Source organism: Hydra vulgaris, chromosome 07 (genome assembly GCF_038396675.1).
Source record: "Hydra vulgaris chromosome 07, alternate assembly HydraT2T_AEP".
Classification (NCBI taxonomy): domain Eukaryota; kingdom Metazoa; phylum Cnidaria; class Hydrozoa; order Anthoathecata; family Hydridae; genus Hydra; species Hydra vulgaris.
The window spans coordinates 3,800,541-3,822,500 of record NC_088926.1 but is presented as its reverse complement, the minus strand read 5'-3'; the positions used below and the strand labels follow the sequence as shown (position 1 = coordinate 3,822,500).

General features: G+C 28.9%; 1 protein-coding gene across 1 annotated transcript; it reads right to left on the bottom strand.

The window, feature by feature from the left end:
- Positions 1-16,361: 16,361 nt before the first annotated feature.
- On the bottom strand, positions 16,362-18,992 carry LOC136082505 (zinc finger MYM-type protein 1-like). Its single transcript, XM_065801913.1, has 3 exons — positions 18,647-18,992; positions 17,364-17,987; positions 16,362-17,122 (listed from the first exon to the last, which is right to left on the bottom strand). The coding sequence occupies exons 1-3, from the start codon at positions 18,990-18,992 to the stop codon at positions 16,362-16,364; spliced, it is 1,731 nt and encodes a 576-aa protein (XP_065657985.1).
- Between the last annotated feature and the right edge of the window lie 2,968 nt (positions 18,993-21,960).

The window sequence follows — 21,960 nt, the reverse complement described above, 5'->3', positions numbered from 1 at the left end:
TTATATATATTAGAAAAAGAAGTGGACCAAGAATCGATCCTTGCGGGATTCCACATATGACATTTAATACTCCAGATTGGACATTATTTACATATTGTTTTCTGTTTGTAAGATAGCTTTTAATCAAATAATAAGTTTTATTATTCCGTAATGCCTTAATTTATCTAAGAGAATGCAATGGTCCACTGTATCGAATGCTTTTGATAAATCAAGAAACACTCCTAAAGTAAATTTATTATTTTCAAAACCATTAGTTATTTGATTTACTATTTCAATGATTGCATGCTCTGTAGAGAGATTTTTTTGAAAGCCAAACTGATTTGGGTAAAAAAAATTGTTTTTAATGAAGTAATCATAGATTCTATTATAAACTACACATTAGAAGAGTTTTGAAAATACATAAAGTATTGATATAGGCCTGTAGTTTGTAATGTCAGAATGATCATTACATTTGTATAATGGAATTACTTTTGCCAATTTAAGTACATCCGGAAATATCCCAGAATTTAATGAGAGCTTAAGTATATGAATAAGGGGTCTATTATGTGTTTGTTTGCAATAACTATATCACTAGATATCTCATCAAATCCTGGAGCCTTATTTTTTTAAGTAGGCAAAGGGTGCCTCTAATTCTTCATAGCCTAATTCATACTCAATCATGTTAACGTTATTCGTGGTTTTAAGATAGTTTTTAAATGATACAGATGTTTGTACAATCTTATTTACTAGATTTGGACCAATATTTGTAAAATATTTATTGAATTCTTCTGAAATTAGTTTTTGAAAAAATATATCGTTATTTTCAATAACAATTCGTTTAGGAAGAGAAGGTGAATTTAGTTTTTCTCTTCCCATTATGAGATTATTGATGGACCATGTTTTTTTGGTATCAATTTTGCATTTGTTAATTTGATTACTGTAATATTTTTTTTTGCATTTTTAATGAGATCTTGATAAAAAAATTTATAATTTTTGTAATTTTTTTCATTATCATTGTTTCTATTTTTCAAAAATTTATTGTAAAGTTTTTTTTTTTTTTGAGCACTTTAATAACGATTTATCCATCCACGGATTAGCAATTGCTTTTGACTTAGTTGTTATTATCTCAGGTTTCATTAAAGTACTCCAAAAATGTACTTAAAAAGGCATTGTAAGCTTCATTAGTATCTTTACATTTATATACGTTGTTCCATGCTTCTTGTTTTAGTTTACTTGTTAATTTATTAGTGTTACTCAATTTTAAATTTCGTTTTTTTAAATGTATAATTTTTGAATGACAATCAGACATAGATTTAAAGTTTTTTATTTTTATGAATATTTTTATGATCGCTAATATCTGTCAAAAATATACCGGTTTCAAATGTCGTTTCTAAATAATTATTGATAAAAATATTGTCTATTGCTGTTGCAGAGGTTTTTGTTACTCGCGTTGGTTTATTAATAGTTGACAAGACATTAAGTTTAAAAAGCATATCAAAAAAAGATTTTATTTTTGGAAATTTTGTGTTAGAAAGAGCATCAAGATTTGTGTTAACCAGTTATATATAATGTCTTATTTTCTTTATTTATTTTCATAATCGTATTTTTGATAAAAGTTTCGAAATTTTTTTTTTTCCACTCGGTGGACGATAAACACATCCAACTAAAATGTTTCGGTATTTTTTATTAATAATTTCAATGAAAAGACTTTCATAATTATCATTTGAAAAGCATAGTATATTTTTTATCTTGAAAGCATAGTTTTCTAAGACATAAATTCCTAATCCTCCTCCTTTTTTCCCATTTCCTCTTGGTTGACTTATTAGTTTATAAAATGGTAATATATAATTAGAATTTAATTCAAGAGAACTTTCTGTATCATGCCAAGTCTCTGAAATAGATATGATGTCGAACGTGTAGTTTAAAATATTTAAAAATTCTTTAAGTTTATCAAAATTTTGCTGCATGCTTCTAATGTTTATGTGTAATACAGAAAATGAGCCATCATCTGCAATTACTTTAAATTCAAAAGGATCAATATACGGTGTGTTAATTAAGTTCATTTGAGTTTCTTGAAAAATAGAGCCCGATCAATTAAAATATCTTTTTCAATACCAAGATTATCTTTAAATAGTTGCTTTACCTTTTTTTTTTGTGATTTCCATATTCTTTTCTTCGTTATTTTCAACGACCCCGTCAATTCTTAAATTGTTTCTTCTGTTACGGTCTTCAATATCAACGCTTTTTAATTTTAATTCAATATTGTCAGAAGATATTTTACCCTGCATTTTTCATACATTTGATAAATCGTCGTGAACTTTATTAATTTTTTCCTCAACTGCTCTAGCTTTATCGTTGAATACACCGCCAACAAAATTTAATCCAGATTTCATTTTGTCGAGTTCTCGCCGAACTTCTTTAAAACTAGATTGAAAGTTATCAAACCTCTCATTTATGTTCGATAATGCTTCATGAAAAAAAGACAAAATTGTTTCTTTTTGAATATTTAGTAGCTCTCTCAACATAGCAATCGAAACTAACTCTTCTGATTTAGACATATCAATTTTTATTTAACGAATTAAAAAAATTCCAAAATATATTTAACTGTAAGAAAACGCGTCTGTTCACCACGACGTTCGCCACGCAAAAAATAATTCCTGTAAACATTTAAAAAAAAAAGTTTTTAAAATTCCCATAAGAGAAGAAAAAAAAATATATACAATATAATATATATATAATATATACAATATATATAATATATTATATATATAATATATACAATATATTAAAGTGACCATACGTACGCATTTGGCGCGTACAGTAAGTGTTTGACGGTAGTTTTGCGCGTTTGGGGTTTGTACGCGTTTGTGCACGCGTTTGGGCACGCTTTTATATATTAAAAAAAAGTAAATAAAATTTATTTCCAAAAATATTATTTGAAAGAATTAATAAATGAATTTTCTAAAATATAGTTGCAAAACAAAATGAATAAAATTCCAATAAACTTAACGATAAAACACGAAACTAAGTTAATTAATTCCCGTAAACATTTAAAAAAAAAAGTTTTTAAAATTCCCATAAGAGAAGAAAAAAAAATTATTTCAAAAGATTTTTCAACGCAACATTTTACGCAAATTTTGTTTGCTTTATAATGTTTTTTTTTCCCCCTAATTATTGTAAATAACGCTTTGCGATTTATTTTAATAAGAAGTTCATAAAAATAAGTGTTCATAAATAAGTAAGTTTTTATAACTATTTCTGCATCAAATTCAAAAAATGAATAGTAAGAAGAGAAGGTTAAACACATTTAATGATAATTTAAAGAAAATGTTTCCTTTCTTAACGCAGATCAAAAATGAGCTCCTCAAATGTACTGTCTGTCAAAGCCTATTTGACATTAGTAGTCGTGGACGGTCTGCAATCGAAAATCATTGCAAATCTATCAAACACAAAATGGCATTAGATACTTCTATATCATCAAACAAAATCACAAAGTTGATGAAGAGTCAGAGCTTTGATTAAAATGAAAAAATGTTAGCAATTCAAGAAGGAACAATGGCATTCCACACAAACACAACCATAGCTTTAGAAGGGCTGATTGTACATCAAAGCTAATTAAGAAATTTTATAACCCAAGATTTGCTTGTGCGCGTACAAAATGTGAAGCAATAATTGTAAACGTGTTCACAATTATTACAAGAAATATTGTGAAACTAACTCAGAAAATGCTTTATTAAAAGCATCATATGTGTCAATTCTTTCTGATGCATTAAACCACAATGACGTTAAAATATATTCAATTTTGGCTCGTTATTTTGATGTTAAAGAGGGAGTGCAAATTCAGCTGATTAACGTGGATTGTGTAAATGGAGAAACATCAGATATTTTTTCAGAAGTTATCTTTAAATGATTTTGTGCAGTCCCGTAGAAACAAAAATTATATTGGGGGAGGGAGCAGTACTACCCCGAAATAGTATTGAGGACCTTTTTTTTTTTTAGTCATTTTTTCAGTCATTTTTTGAAAATTATTTATTTGAAAAATTATTGGGGTCTAATGCCCCTGCTGCCCCCACGATTGCTACGGGCCTGTAGTGCTAACAAAATTTCTTCAAAAGTTTTGGCTATATCTGCAGACAACACCAATACCAATTTCGGAGGTTTAAAATTCACAAAAAGTTAATCGTTAAGCTAAACCGTGAAATCATTGGTATCGGTTGCAATGTTCATATTTTATTAAACGCAATAAACATTGCATCTGGTTGTTTATCTATTGATGTGGAGATAATTATTCTTCAAATTTATTTATTTTTTTACCGTTTTACTGTTCGAGTTTCTAGTTCAGAAAATTTCTGGATGAGGCCGGTGTGGAATATCAAAAATTGCTAGGATTCTCAAAAGTTCGATGGTTGGTCTTACTTCCAGCTATCGAAAAAGTGCTTAAGTTATATCAGTCACTAGTGATCATACTTTTTAAGCTTAGAAAATTGTCCCAAACTTTTTCAATAACGAAAAATAATTCAACTTTTTAAATAACGAAATGGATGAAATAGTATTGTTTTTTGTTCACAGTCAAGCCAATTTTTATATAACACGGTAAAAAAATTGATAAAGATGGTATTTCTGGTGCTGAAGTTGCCGTAGTATTAAAGGGTTTGAAAGACTAGATAAAATCTAGAAAAGAAGAAAAATTTCTACCTTTCACGGTAAGATAGCATTTGCATGTTACCAAAGAACGAAGTCATAATTTGAAAAACCAATTCTGAAAGAAGTAAACAGTGTCTGTCTAGAGTATATAGATGAGTGGACGCGTCAGTTTAATAGGGTTGAAGTTTTTAAATGGTCTTTACTTAACTGTAAAGTTAAATGAATTGAAATTAGTGAAACTATAACTTTTTTGAAAAAGTCAATAGAAATCACATTCGATGACAATGAATTGTTCGACAAAATTCGGAGAACTAATTTATATTACACAAAGGAAAAAAATTTTTTTCCTTTGTGTAATATAATTTTGGCAATTGTTTTCGATTGCCAATGATATTTGGACGGAAGGGAAATCCCATCTTACAATCCCAACTTACAACTTTCAATCCCAACTTACAAATCCCAACTTACAACTTTGGCAGTTATTTTGTTCGGTAAATTTAATTTAAGAAAATATAGCTGCTCAGAATTTGCAGAAAAATTGAAAAAGATGACATGTTGCTGAAAACATTTCATTCTTATGAAAAATATTTGTGATTTAAAAATCCAAATATTGTTTAATATTTTTTCCATAATATAATTTCTTCACATGCTATTTTAAAATAAATAAACGAGTTTTTAGTAAAACCCATTTAAACCAGGCCCGTACACAGGGCGGGAGCAGAGGGACATATGCTCCCCTGCGCTTGTCTTGTTTGGCCACTAAAAAATTGAAATTAAACATATATTCAAAAATTGTTAAAAACAACACAAATAAGGGCAAGGCGAAACCGTCTTGAAATTATAAAAAATATAATTAATTATTTTATTAAATTTATGCAAAATCTTATCGAAAAATTGGTGAATATAGACGCTTAAAAAAATTGCCCTTTAAAGAAATGGTATTTAAATCAAGCTATTATGTATGTATTTATACATACCAAATTTATTCCTTGTACGCATCTGGTATTTTACGAATATGGTATTCAAGTATATATTATAGTCATTTTTATATAATATATATTATATTGTATATATTTAACTTATTATTGTGTATATTATACACAATAATAAATTATAAATATACAATAATAAAATATATATACAAAAATAAAACATTCATTTAAAATTAGTTAACGGCGGATTTCCACTTTTTTCAAATTTCCAGCGGAAAGGAACGGAAAAGAAAATCTATCCAATCACCTAGCATCAAAATTTCGCATTTTAAATTTTGTATTACTCACTGCAATCATAAGTAAAATATATTGATCTGTTCCTTATGACTATAAGGATGGTTAAGCGCCAAACTAGCCTATACAACGAATATGCTGAAATGAGGTAATTAGACGCAAAGTTTAAAAGTCTTTAACAAAAGCCACTAAACCGAAAAAATTAAAAGTAATTACAGTTCAATGCACTTAAAAATTTTAATTATATAGTATTTTGGTGTTTGCAAAGAAACACTGCATAAATCATTTTTTAATACAAACTAATTTTTTTCAACTTTATTGTATAGGCTTGTTTGGCGCTTAACCATCCATATTATAAAGTTACTTTTCAAGAAATTGTCGTAAGTCGGTTAATAGTTTGAACAATCAAGATATTTTGAAAAATCTGGTCTGCAAGATAAACGATTAAATTAATTAACAAAAGTTTGTTTATTGTCCACAGTGATTTTTCACTGAGTACGACAAACTAACTTTGAAAATTTATTTTAAATGTAATGCATCTATCAAGATTTTATGTTATATAGTTTAATATAATATAATTGCGTTATACTATGGAATCCTAATTTAATTGTAACTAGACCTGTAAAACCTCAAGTTCTTGAATGCTATTTTTAAGACTTCGCTCGGTGCTTGAATTGTTTTAACTATTACATACACATTTAGACAATAGAATATTCCTCAAGAAAATAGAAGGAATACAGCTACAACTACCAGCATATAGTTTTCTTTTTGTTTTCTTTTACTTATTAAGTGAAGAACATTATAACTTTGAGTAAAAAAAAATATGTTTTTTAGGATATTTATGAATTTAAACACTTTGAAAAAGTTCTAGTTCTTTTGATCCAAGTTTGAAGGTTGTCCAAGTTACGGGCGTTTTTTTATTTTATTAAAACAATTTGAAACAAACCGGCTGAGCAAAATCATGAAGATATTCAATAAGAAATGTCATAAAAGTCTTAAATTCTGTATAAGGTAAAACGCTCAATTTTCACCACTTTTTTGGACCAATATAAATATTCATTTCTCGCTCGTATTTTCATAAATTATAAATCTTTTAGTCTTAAACTATATATCGAGAGTTGGTAAAAACGGGTAATAAAAACGGGGCTATGGTCCCGAAAGAGTCAAATGGCAACCAATAGCAAGAAACTTGTGTTTGCCATCTGGGAATTGTTACTTTTGCCACTCTACAGCCGTTTTTCAAAACGCCTTAAGTTGCTTTTTACGTATTTCGAGAAAAGCACTATTTGATGTATATATTGTTTGATTGCAGTTTTACAAGAGATTTGTAATTAAAATATTTAATTATATATAAACGTTACTATCTTAATTATATTATTGATTGGAGAAAAAAATGATTGATTTAAAAAAATAAGTATTTGTGCTGTATTTTTTGTCGGAAAAAATGTAGAGGCTTTTTTATAGATGAAAGCGGTATTCAAAACGCCTTATGAAACAATAACAAGTAAATTTACTTCAATTTTTCGCAATAAATTTTTCCAAAATCTTGGCTACGTATCTAACCGTAATAAATGTACGTTTTTAAAAAATATATCGATGTATGTAAATTTTTTCTCTTGAAAAAATTTACATACATGATTTACATAAATTTACATACATACAATAAAATATTACTTTTAAAAAAAGTCAAAATTTACTATGAAATTTTGACTTTTTTTAAAAGTAATATTTTATTTCAAAATGTAACTATTTTTGTGTTATTATTATTTATTTGTTTTTGCAAGAATATCGGGACAAATCTGAAATCACTATTTGGTGTGAAATTTTATCCGCTCAAAACAAAAATTGGAGTTTACTGACGTTTCTGATATAAATATGATTAATGGCAATTAATGGTTTTTGCCGCGAGTTTTTGGCGCGAACGCACGTGTTTTCGACTGTTCTTCAAGAATATTAATTAAAAAATGGAAATAACGAAAATATTATTACAAACAAGTTTGAAGAACAAAAAAGAACTTTGCTTAAAGAAACAGAAAGGTTATTAAAAGACCAAGAAAAGAACTTTACACAAATAGTGAGTGGAAATATAAAAATAATTACTGATAGACTCGACAAAATAGAAAATGAATTAAATGTAAACAAAGTAAATATGCGAAATATTGAAAAAGACTTAAACGGTGTGAGAGAAAGTCTCAACTTTCAAGAAGAAAAAATAAAGGAAGAATTAACACAAATAAGAAAGAAATATGATCTTGAAATTAAAAATATAAATAAAAAAAATACTGACTAGAAAACTGCTCTCGTTGTAACAACATTAGAGTCAACGGTCTGAAAGATTTACCAGGAGAAAGTTGGAGTGATTGTGAGAAATCTGTGAAAAAAATATTTTCAAGCAACCTTAAAATTTCAACTGAAATTATTGTGGAACGAGCGCATCGAGTTGGGTCGTATAAAGAAGACAAAACACCAAGAACTATCGTAGTGAAACTTTTAAACTACCAAGATAAAATTAAAATTATAAGTTCACTTAAAAACCTAAAAGGAAGTGGAATATATATAAATGAAGACTTTGCTATGGAAGATGGAAGAGAGAAAGAAACTTTGGGAAGAAGTAAAAAATCTTCGCAACCAAGGTAAATACGCAACAATTAAATTTAATAAAGTTTTTCGCGAACTTAGAAAATAAGAAAATTTTTTGAATATAATTAAGAAAAAGTTTTACGTAAGTTAATAGCGATCGAAGCAAGGTTAATTGAACCTGTCATTTCGAAAAGTCCAAAACTTTTAGCAGTTAGTTTATAAGTTTGAATTAAAAATTTCTGTATGATTTATGTTTTTTTTATAAAAAATAAAAAGTACATAAGTTATATACGTTCTTTATTTATCTACTTCTATGTTTAATTTCTTTAGCAGCCTAGACATTATTTTAATAAAAATCATATTTTTGTTGATTTTGAAAAGTTTTAGTAAATGGACTTGTGCACTTTTTCGAAATGACAGGTTCAATTCTCTTAACTAATGGCTAAACAAACAACAGATTACGAAAAGCTACACTTGTTTTCAAATCGGCTAATAACTTGTTGTGTTTTCAAATCGGCTAATAACTTTTTACTTAATAACTCTTACGATCCAGATTTGCATTTTTTTTAATGAAAATAATTTTAACTCGCGGTTTTTTGAATTAGGAACTTTTAGAAGTGAATTAAAATCATTAAATAATAACTTTACGGTGATACACATAAATATAAGAAGTATCATTAACAACATTGACAAACTAAAACATTTTCTTATAGAATGTAACTATTTGTTCAGTATGATTTGCTTTACAGAAACTTGGTATACTGACGAATCATCCAGAATAAGTTCAAACCTATTATTTCCAAACTACATACTAATATCTTATGAGCGAAAAGTTCAAAAACGAGGAGGTGGAATTATAACATATATTCATAATAATTTGACAACTAATTTTAGAGACAATCTTTCGGTTTCTGATGCCGATGGTGAGGTCTTTACAGTTGAAATAATAAACAAAAAGTTAAAAAATATGCCCACCTGTTACAGACCACCTGAAGGCGATGTAAAAAACTTTTCAAATCACCTAAAACAAAAGTTTCTAAAAAATAACAAAGAGCACAAAATATTATTCTGTATTGGAGACATTAATATAAACTGTCTACAGTACCAATGAAGATGATGTTACCAAAACTTTTTCGAAGATATGTTCCAACACTACATCTTTCTTATAATAAACAAACCGACCCGGGTAACACTTAATTCAATCACTGGAATAGACAACATATTGACTAATTCATTTTATGACTCTTCATTAAAAGCAGGTCTAGTCAAAACGAATATATCCGACCACTTTCCGATATACTTTTCTTTTTTCAAGATACAAAAAGTAATAGCTCTGAAATCAAAGTCTATAAACGAAAAATTAATAATTTTACTATTCAAGAGTTTAAAGACTCACTATCGACGGTAAGGTGGGATATGATTTACCAAGAATGCAACCTTGGGCATACCAACTCCGCTTATAATGAATTTATAAAAATATTCTAAAAGCACTATGATAGAGAATTAAAAATAAAAGCGCCTTAGGCGCCTTTCCCCTACTTAGTTAATAACTATACACCTATCTCGGTGTATAGTTATTAACTATCTCTAACTATATACCTTTTCTAAGCCTCTCGAAAGAATCATCTAAAACAGATTGTATGAGTATTTTAATCAATTCGGTTTCCAAAAACAATATTCAACTGAACACGCAATCCTAGATCTAGTTAACAATATAAGTGATTCTTTTGATAAAAAACAGTATGCTCAAGGCATCTTTATAGACCTGTCAAAAACGTTTAATAGTGTAAATCATAATATCTTACTTAAAAAAATGGAAAGCTATGGGATAAAAAACATAACCTTTGACTGGTTCAAAAACTAAGCAACAGACAACAATGTGTTTTTTCAGATAATTATAAACACTCAAAACTACTAAGAGTTGAGTGCGGTGTCCCCCAAGGTTCCATTCTTGGACCTCTTCTGTTTCTTCTATATATTAACGATCTTACAAAAGCATCGGATAAACTTGATGTCATGTTTGCCGATGAAACAAACTTATTTTATTCCTCAAAGATCGTTATGAATGTATGAACAAAGAGCTTAAAAGCTTAAATATATGGTTGAAATTAAATATTTTATCACTAAATACAGAAAAAACAAAATAAATACTGTTTCATTCAAAATAAAAAAAAATTAGTATACCAACTATCCTTTCCTCACTAAAAATAGATAAGGTAAACATAAAGACAGAAAACAACTAAATTTCTTGGGATCCTTATTGAGCAAAATATATCTTGGAGAGCCCATATAAGTACAATAACCACCAAAATTTCAAAAAATATTGGGATACTCTATAAGGTTAAACGTTTGTTGTCTCAACATAATCTTAAATTGCTTTATTTTTCTTACATCCAAAGTTATCTTACGTACGCTAATATTACATAGGCAAGTACACACAAATCCAAATTGAGTACTATTTAAATGTCAAAAACATATTTTTTTTGCATTTATATTTAAATACAAACTTGGACTAGTCCCATCGCATTTTTTAGATAACTTCTTTCAAGTTAACTCTAATAGATATATAACAAGAGCAACAGGCAACTTCACACTGCCTAAAAGAACAACAAAGTTCTGACGGTTTTCTATATCCTACCAGGGTCCGTACGCATAAAACAAAATAATATCAAAAAAATAGAACTTAAAGTATTAAATAATCCTTCCAACTTGAAAAATAAATTAAAATACCTCATACTTAATATCAACAACTAAATTGACATGTATTAAACTTAACAACAAAATTTATACTAAAATATTTATGTGTATCACTGACTGTATACTGTTTAATCACTTTTAACTATATATAACCATTTAAAGAGGTACTCGATGATAAGTCTTCATATGAAAAACATCGCCAAAATTGAGTTCAAACGTGGTTCTAAGGGGCGAATTAAGTGATCGCGAATTAAAAATTCCGTAAAATATTCTGGTCATAAAATTTGTAAAACTTTTATGAAGGGTCCGAAAAAAACGCGCAAAAATGGTTTTCAAGAAAAACAAAATTTCAAGACCAGAAACTTACGGAATTTTCAATTCGCGATTACTTAATTCGCCCCTTGGGTTCTCGTAACATGTTTTATCGTTGTGACTATGATGGTCCCGTGATTGAAGCATCAGTTTTATCCAAAAAGCAGAAAGAAAAAATGTTAACTTTACCATATATTATAAGAGATTTAAAAGCCGGAATCAATTCAATCTAAAAATTGAAACTTGTTTCAACACTTTGTATTTTAATGCCCCCTAATAGAAGAAAGTTTGGGGAAAATTTGTTGCCCAGAGATTAAGAGTTTTTTTAAGTTTAATTAATTTTTGCCTTAATTTCAAAATTATATATAAACTATATCCTTGTTATTTGTTTTTTTCCTTTTTGTATTATTACTTATTAAATCTTCTAAATACATTTATTTTACATCAACATTTTTTTGAACAGTTATGTCATATTTGTTTAAAACAAATGTGACATAACAGTTTTGTAATAATAGTCAGTCCCGTGGGAAGGTCAAAAACGTTGGGGGTGGGGGGGTGGAAACAGAATTTAGAGCGGGCGAGGGCAGTAAGAAATAGAATTAAAAAAAAATGAAATTTAAAGAAACTTGGAGGGGGAAGTGACAATTGTCCCCTCCAACCCCCCCCCCTCAGTGTTCTTACGACAGTGATATTAATTTGGCTATATTTTTAATTTCTTAATTGTTAATTATTGTTTTATTATAATAACTATAACTATTGTTATAATATAATACAATAACTATAATTGTTATATTAAAAAAATAATTAACTATTAAAAATTTCAAAACATCGAATGATTTTTCCAAGGGTCGAATGATTTTTCCAAGGGTGGAAAATTTCCTTGGAAATTTTCAACTCGGTAAATTTTCCGGAAACTTTGGAAAATTTTCAAAAGATAAGTTATTTTATAATTAATGGGTAAAATTTTATGTTTTACTTAGGCAGTTGTTTTATACAACTTTATAGTAAAGTATTGTCAAGCAGATCTTTCAAATTTTCAAACCCCCTTGAAAAACACTTTTTTTTGGTATATTTTTTGAGTTTTTTTATTATAACTGTAAGTAGCAACAATGATCATTTGTTTTCAAAATTTTTTAAAACTGTTTTATCCTGTTATTTGCTAAGCATATTGATGTTTATTGTCGTGTTCGTCAATATCTATCAAATTGGCCTACAAATTACTGAAAACTGTAAAACTATATATAAAAAGATTTGATATAAATATTTGCACTATTCCCCAATTTTTTCTTGATTTAAATACGTTATTGAATAATGAAAGGCAAAAAGTGAGGACAAATTTTTGTGCTAAATTTGAACTATTTAAAAATAAAGTTAGCAATAAAAATAAAGAACTAATGATTTTGAGGTCATAAATTCCACCGCTATGTTTAAGTAAGTGCGTTTAAGCCGAAACGCAGCGGTTAGAGCGTTTGTCCTCAGAAGCTAAAGATCCCTTGTTTAACGCCACCTCTGGGGAAGTTTTACAACATCAGTAAGGAAAGAGGCGTAAACTTCCTTTCAAATGCTCTTCCGCGGTGTTCTTTGATAAGGCTTAATCACTTTTTGTGGCACCTAAAATAAAATTTAAAAAAAAAAGCCTAGGACACTTTGAACGTTATAAATCAAATTACTAATTATTATGGTGGGTGGTGGGTGGTTCGGTGGTGTGTGGAATCTGTATAAAGTACCGCTTTTTAAAAAGAAAAAAGAAAAAGGCCTTTAAAAACTAAAATTCACCCGCCTGAATTGTGTCAAAATACCGACTATAACTTAAAAATCACCTTCTTTTAAAAACGGTAAAACATCCCTTTCCCCACACACCCTCCCCCAAAAAATCGTCTTTTATGCAATCTGTACGCATAAAAAATCTTTATTTCTTTAAAGCACTCTACAAAAATAATACAAAATAAAATTTATCAATCTAAAAAAGACTTTATTCTTTGTATTTTTTTTATGAATATTTTACATCTAGTTGAGAGAAGTAAAAGCAAGTAATATGTTATGCACAAGCTCAAAAGACAAGCTAACGCGGAAAACATAACTTTTGATGTTTTACAAAAGTAATGTAAGTAAAAGTAACATATAGCAACTTGAGCTTTTTTATTGTGTTTTTTTTATAAATGCGCGATACTTAAATTGACTATAAAAATGTATATGGCCGTAATGGCCTATTTCATGCCCTATTTAAATCATATCAATTGACGATTACACAGGTCAACAAAATAAAATTTTCTTCTGGTGCCGAGCAAACAATTTGTTTTTTGTTTAGCATTACGATTTTGATTTCAAATATGCAACTCTTTTTTTACCATCACGTCAAGTTGTAAAGATATTTAGGTTCAAATCTTAAGTATTTAGGGTAAAGAGTTTTTAGCATTTTTTCACATAATTTTTTTGTCAATAAATTTTAAGGAAAAATACCCAGGTTGACATACTTTTGAATAACTTTTTTTTCGACAATATTAGGGACTTTACCCTAAATACTTAAGATTTAACCTAAATATCTTTACAACTTGACGCGATGGTAAAAAAAGAGTTAGATATTTGAAATCAAAATGAGAAATGCTTAAATTTAATATATAGAATATGAGAAATATTACATAACTTTTTTTTCGGGGAGGCCTGCAAGAAAAAACAACTGAAATAAACGTGAAAACACCCAATAAGCTACTGAATGATATTCAAACAGAGAAAACTGTAATTAATTTGAAAATTTTTAATAAAAATGATAAGGAGGAGGAGGGGGGGGGGGTATTGGAAAAAAAAGACAACCGGTGACAAAGGAAGAGGAGGGCAGGGGGCAAAAATTGACTAAAAAAAGGGACGTCCTTAAGGGACAGCCCCTAACAATAAATAAGCATAAAAAAAATTTCACAGAAACACTTAGTCACAATAATAAATAAAAATATTCAAATAAAAAAGGAAATCGTATCATAATAGCCAGCAAACAAACATCGTTCCTTAATATTAATAAAATTTAAAAATTATACTTTTTCATTTCTTCAAAAACTGAGCAATTTTTATACTTTATTCTTATTCTTTTTAACTATTTTCCATTTTTGAATGTTTTTTATTGTCTTTTTTTTTTCTTTTCTCTTTTCTTGTTTCTTTCTTTTTTTTTTTTTTCGTTTTTTTTCTTTTCTTTATTTGTTTGAATTGGTTTTTAACTTTTTGTTTATGTTTTCTGCTTTTTTTCTTTCTTTCTTTTTTTTATTTTTTCACTCTCTATTTTTATTTTATATCTTTTTCTTTTTTTATTCATTTTTCTTTCCTTCTTTTTTTTTTAATTTTTGTGTGAAATCGTTATCAAAAAGAATATTAAACTAAGCACAAATATTATTACAGTACGAACAGTCAAATAATTTAAAAAAATTAAAGTTAAAAAAAAAATGTTCTTTTTCTTTCTTTTTTCATTGGCAATGTTCCACCCCGAGTTTGGTTTTTACGCAAAGCCGAACTTTGACACGCATTTTGACAAGCCGAAGTTTGACACGCATACTCCAAGTACGGATATCGAAAGTTTTAAATATAATTATTTTGTCAGATAATGAAAGTTTTAAAAGTAATTTTTTTTTTGCCGCATGCTGTTTTTTTGCAGATTTTTTTAAATGGATTAATTCGTAATATAAATTATATAAAATATTTGATTATCGATTTTTGATTATCGATATTTTTGATTAACGAAGTACAGATTTGTGATATATTAATTATTAAAAGTACAGATATTTTTTGTTAATGTCCTTCATCAAAACGGCTTTTTCTGTAAAGATTTTAAACAAAATGAAATATATATTATGTTGCGGACAAACATATGTCCATAATTTTTATGGAGAGTTATATTGAAAAAATATTCAAACTTAGAACCACTTTGATTTTTTTTTAAACTGACTTATTTTTATTCCGGCTTATTGGTATATTGCCTACATTCTTTACGCGCTCTAGGTGAATTTCCTCTTTTTTTTGTCAGAAGGGAATTTTTTAAGTTCAATATAATAAGAATGAGCTCGATAAAGAGAGCGCAAAAGCGAAAGTTTTTCTGACAAATAGAACAAATTTAAACCGGAATCATAATTCATTATGAAAACGATATTTATTGCATATTACTATTGCATTATAAAAACGAAAAAAGATCAAGTACATTAAGTTAGTTGGATAATATTTAAAGGTTTTTTTGAGAATTTAACTGAACCAATAGCAAAACAAAGTTTTTGTTGTGAAGAATATTTTTCAGGGAAAATTATACTTACAGTTGTTACAAATAAGTTTTTTTTCAAAGAACAAGTTATTAAAGTATTCATTTGGAAACATAATATTATGTGTAAACCGATAACATTTTAATAAATTTACTAAAATTCAAAAGTATGCAGATTTAAAATTATCTTTTATAAACTTGATCCTTATCAAGTTAAAACAATATTAAATTGTTAAATTGAAAGTTTAACACATTAAACCATTTTGTTTAAATTATATTTTCTTGCAGCATATTGTTAAAGGACAATCACTGAATTTAATTTCAAATGCTTATAAACACTAATAATTAACAAAACCAACTCATCACCGACATCTATGTGGATATCTGTCATCTTATCTTGACGTGTAATCTCGCCATATGCAAATTAAAAATCTCGCGCGTCTTTGATGGCTGCATCGTCTGAAGCTAGTTAATGAGTATTTCGCCATTTTGAAGCATCTTTTTAAAGTAGTCCGCAGGGCCGTACCAGGCCAACTTTGCTCTTCGGCCAAGCAAATAAAATTGCGCCCCCCTTTCAAAAAAATATACAAAAAACACATTATATATATTTACATGAAAAAAAATTAATTATTGATCACAAAATTTATCGCATCAAGTTAAAAGAACAATTTGTCACCAATGTTTCACAAACTTCAGTTCAAGGTCACTTTTCTGGCTTTTTTGGAGGCTTTAATGAAGTCACTAATGACATCATCAAAATCAAGTGCGTTGGCCACTTCATGTTCAATTGAAACTACTGCCAGACAAGACAAACGTTCTTGGCCCATAGTTGATCTCAAATAGTTTTTTATGGTCTTAAGTTTACTGAAACTTCTTTCACACGTGGCAACTGTAACTGGTAAGGTGAGGAAGATGCGAATAGCAATTGCCGTGTTAGGATAAGCATCAGTCAATGAGTATTTATGAATGAGCTGCAAAATGTCCATCGGGCTAGATTTTTCAAAGTTTTCCATCATGGCAGCAGCTTGATATTTAAAGCTTGCCGTTTCTGACTGGAAATCTGAAGAATCTAAATCTGCCTTGTAAATTTTTAACAAATTTTTGGCTTTAGTCTTAAGTTCATCCACTGAACTTTTGGAGAGAGAATGTCCACTGAGGAAGTCAAAATCTGAGGATACTGCAGACATAGCTTCAAACCGCCACTCAATTTGTGTGAGAATGCTGTCAAACACAAGGCTGCACTGGGATCCGAAATCTGTTTCTGGTGACAAACGGCAAAAGTCATCTTCAGCTTCATAAAGTGCCATCTGCTTCACTTTGCGCTTTATCTTCATAGGAAAGTCTCCTTCAATTCCAATTTGGATAGCTGTTTCTGCAGCAGCTTTGATAATGTTGTCCACCCCAACATCTCTCAAATTCTGAATGGAGATTTCAGTCCTTTCATTTTTTTTTGCTGCAACGTCAATTGAAATGTTTTTAGACTGAAGCAGTTTGTTTCCCGGTCAATTAAAGAAAGAATTTGACACCAAAAATCCAACAAACACAGAAAACTGAAATCAATTTGAATGATGAGCTCTTTTGCACTGCAAACTGAGACAGCATTTGTCTTGGGAGTGTGAATTATGGATTCCAAAACTTGAAGAACTTCTTTTATTTGTCTGTGTAGTGGGATGATTGCTTCTTTTTTGGCAGACCATCTTGTATCACTATTTCCCTTAGTGAGATGGTCAATGTTTTCATCAGTTTTTCCCATCTTAAGGTAGAACTTGAGAAAAAGTTAAAGATGGCTTGAACTTTTCCAAAGAATGTAATCATGAGTGGAGAAACTTCAGCAGCATGGACACCAACAAGGTTTAAAGTGTGAGCTGCACATGGAACAAATCTTGCAAACTCATTTAGAGAACGGATGTGAGCTTGGACGCCATTATATTTTCCAGACTTATTGGCTCCATTGTCGTAACCTTGGCCCCGACAATCAGAAATGCTCAGGCCATCCTTCTCCAGTTTTTCGATGATTTCAGCTGCAAGGCCCTTTCCAGTTTTTTCGTGAGATCCAATAAAGTCCACAAAGCTTTCCTCAATTGTACAGGTTTCCTCAGTGATGTGGACATACCTGATTATTTGGGTCATCTGCTCTTTGTGGGAGGCATCTGGAGTGCAGTCAAACAAAACAGAGTAGTATTTAGCTTCTCTGACATTTGACAAAATTTCATTCCTGACTTTCTGCCCAAGTAATTCACTCAGCTCATTTTGAATTCGAGGAGAAAAATAGGATGTTGTGGTTTTCTTTGCCTTAACGGATGCAACATGTTCAGCCACTAAATGATAATAATGGCTTATCAGCTCAAATTAAGTTCAGAAAGATGCCACTGTTTTGCTCTCCAATTACTTCTCTTTGAGACCCCGAAGGGCAAGATTGTTCTTGGCACAGAACGAAACGTCATCAACAATCACTTTCAAGATATCTCTCCACTTTTTCATCTCTCCGTTGATAACTCTCTGCAGATCAGAATCCAAGGTCTTTCCTTCCTTGAGATTTTTTTCCAGATTTTTCCAATCAGAATAGCATCTTTAGTGTTCATTGCTGTTTTCGTGTTCTGGAATTCTTGGGTTTAGTTTTTTCAGTCACAAAATCCTTTTGAAATTTCTGAAAAATTGTTGGTTTTTGTCGTTGAAAATAGCAGACAGCAAAAACAAAACAAAGAATCTTTTTTGTTGCTGTACAGCAGCCAGTAGCGAACAAATTTTTCACCATTGGGATGAATTTTTTCATACCATTTTGAGCTGAAGTGTCGCATTCTGTTGTCAAAGTCTAAAAAGTGTGTTTGGGAAAAATTCTCTTCTTTCTTGCTCCGGCCCATGCTGAATCAAAAAGCACCTTGTTTTATCTGTCATTTTAGGCCATGTAGCTGGATCACTGTGTTGAAAGTTTTCTCCCGAGGTTGCTGAAATTTCTGAGACTCAGGAGGAAATTAACTGTTGCCCATTTCAATTGGTTTGGAAAGCTGAGAATTTCTATCTTCTTGTGCTTCTGAATCATTTGGTCCAAATTCGTCTTGACTTTGGCCAATGAAAATCTCCTCTTTAATTAATTCCAATGGATGATATGAATTTAAGTCAGTAATTAAAGATGTAGCAGCAACTTCAGCTGTTGAATCATTATCAACTTCATTGCAAATATCCTCTGAAATAATTTGTTTTTCCACAGAAGAGTTTGTTACCAACCACTTCTTGAAACAATTTCTTAGTTTTGCGTCACTTTCAAGACGGTCTCTTCTTTTCTTCTTAAATTCAGCACCAGATAATTTTTTTGCACGATTCATTGTAAAAAATAATGTTCAGAAAATACAACTTTTTATTTTTTAATTGCGCTCTTCTATTATTTCTTTTTTCTTTTTTCTTTTCTTCTCCCTCTTTATTTTTATTATTGTTTGCTTACTTTACTTTCTTTAGCTTTCATTTCATTTGTTTCTTTATTTAAGCCGCTTAAATTAAGCGTTCTTTTTTTAAATTCGAAGTTCTTTTTGTCTTTATTTTTTTCTTTTTAGAATAATTTTTAATGTGTGCGTTAAATTAATTTATATGATATTTAATGAATCATTTGTTTATATTATAAATAATTATTGGTTTTTAATTGTCGTTCTTAAATTCAGCACCAGATAATTTTTTTGCACGATTCATAATAAAAAATAATGTTCAGAAAATAAAACTTTTTAGTGTTTAAGGGCGCTCTTCTGTTTGGTAAATGAGCTTTTATTTTAAAGTTCGTCAGGAGGCGCAATTTTAATTAATTTTCTTATCAACATAAAAGTGACGCCACGCAAATTAGTTTCATAATGTGAAAATAAATAAATTAATTTGGGGAATTTTGCGCCCTCCCAATTTTGGCACCTCAGGCCGCGGCCCGGCTGGCCCCGCCCTTGGTACGGCCCTGGTAGTCCGGAAATACCTCTTTTCTTCAAATGTAATGGACAACTCAGTCGCTAAAAGTGCAACAAATTAAAAGAATAAATTTCTTTTATTATGATACCGTCAACTCTCCATATCTCGAACCTCCAAGGGACCAAGAAGTTCTTGAGATAGCGAATGTTCGAGTAATTGAGAGTATAATCCATGATTAAGGGTTTAACGGGACTCACAAAAATTTCGAGATCAAAAGTTTGAGATATCAAGTATTCAGATATCGAGAGTTGACTGTATTCAAGATAAACGTCATTTATATAAAAGTATAAATTAAATAAAAGTAAGAAGATACAAACACATTGCCATACACATCCAAGAGATGAAGTCTCAAATGTACAAATTTCACTATGTGAAATTTGCACATTTGAGACTTTATCTCTTTAAATGTCACTACATCTTGGGAATTGCCTAAAATTTAATTATGCAATTACTTTGGTTTGCCACAATTAACAGAAACAAATATCAGATATCTAAGAATGCATTAAAGGACAGTTTAATTTATAGTGAACTTTATGTAAGGCAAAATGGTGAAACTTTCTTGTTATTACAAATTAAATTTAAAAATCTGCTGCAGTTATAATTTATAAATAGTGAGTAATTTGTATACTGTGATTTAATATTACCTGAATCTTCGTCTTCATTTATATTGTTGGGATTAAACTCAAATAATATTGCTACAAATATGCAAAATAGATATTCTTATTTATAGCAAATAACTTAAAAAAAAAGTATTTTTAAAGTTGTTGGTTTGTAACACTCTTATTGCTTTTTTTATTTGTCTTTAGAAATTACTGCAAGTTAAATTAACTATAACTTACTAATAATTGCCATTTGAGTATCTACTGATTCAATTAAACTATCATCATTTGAGTATCTGTTGATTCAAATAAACCATCATCATTTGAGTATCTACTGATTCAATTAAACTATCATCATTTGAGTATCTACTGATTCAGTTAAACAATCATCATTTGAGTATCTATTGATTCAGTTAAACTATCATCATTTGAGTATTTACTGATTGAGTTAAACCATCATCATTTGAGTATCTGCTGATTCAGTTAAACCATCATCATTTGAGTATCTACTGATTCAGTTAAACCATCATCTTTGGAGTATCTACTGAATCAGTTAAACTACCATCATTTGAGTATCTACTGATTCATTAAAAGCAAAAAAAAGTCAAATAAGTTAACCAAATAAAAGTGGATTATGGCATAAATAAAAGTAGGTTGTGGCAAATAATAATGGCATTTTTTGTATTGTAATAATTGAAAAAAAAAAGAAACAAAAAAAACCAAACTAAGTGGTTAAAGTCAAACGTTTTGATGAAAAAAGAGTAATAAAAAAAAAAGACAATAAAGTTATCAAAAAAAAGAACAAAATCAGTTGTCATGCTATGAATATTTTTGTTATTATAAAATGTGTTTTGTATGTATAAACTCTTGAAGTATTTGACTTGAATTTGCATGTGTGCAATTTTGCAAGATTTCTAAATGTGTTTTTTTGTAAAATGTAATGTCCATGTTCTATAAAGGATGCTTGGTACAATGTTTATATGCAGTTGCACTAGACTACTGGTAAAGTACTTAAAGTATGCAAAGTATAAGTTTTATACTTTGCATACTTCAAGTAACTACATACTTTATGAGGCAGAGGTTGTTCTTAGTTCGTTGCTGCATCTTTATACCAACTTGTTAATTATAAAGAGTTGAACATTTAAATTTTTGGAAAAAGAAAATTTTTACAGATGATTTACCAAACTAACTTACATTTTCCATGTAAATCTACGAACCCAAAAGAAGTTACTGTTTAGCCTAAATTTTGAGAAGGCTGATAAGGCGTACGTCAATATTTTTCTTTATATATATTATATAGGATAAAAATTGGATGATAATCTATTGGAAAATTTAACAGAAAAAGTGATCCTTATTTGTTTTTCTACCGAACAGTTCTTTTGTACAGTTACATATAAGCATTGGTATTACAAGCTAGCAAAGAATATTAAAGTCAAAAAAATTTAACCAAATAATGGTGAATTATGGCAATTTTTGTAATAAAAAAACTTCATCAAAGTTAGCTTTTACATTTGAAGAAACAACTTATAAAAAAAAATTGTTAATATTAAATCAAAGTAAAACATGGTGCATCTCTGTTTTTATGTTATTAAGCAAGAGATATTCACAGAAATTCAAAAAAGGCACACTTAATTTTATTGGTTGTACCTAAAATTACATAATGAAACTATTCATAAAATTTGTAAATACGGAGTACATTTTATTTTTAATTTTTTTTTAAGTGTTTTTTTTAATTTTTTCAGAGCAGACA

What these genes read in the sequence shown, in the direction of transcription:
- LOC136082505 (XM_065801913.1), bottom strand. Translation starts at nt 18,992, where the DNA reads ATGAATCGTGCAAAAAAATTATCTGGTGCTGAATTTAAGAAGAAAAGA. An exon ending in ACCAATTGAAATGGGCAACA is followed by an intron (nt 17,988 to 18,646) that starts GTTAATTTCCTC and finishes ATTATCATTTAG; the next exon opens with TGGCTGAACATGTTGCATCC. An exon ending in GGAAATAGTGATACAAGATG is followed by an intron (nt 17,123 to 17,363) that starts GTCTGCCAAAAA and finishes TTGACGTTGCAG; the next exon opens with CAAAAAAAAATGAAAGGACT.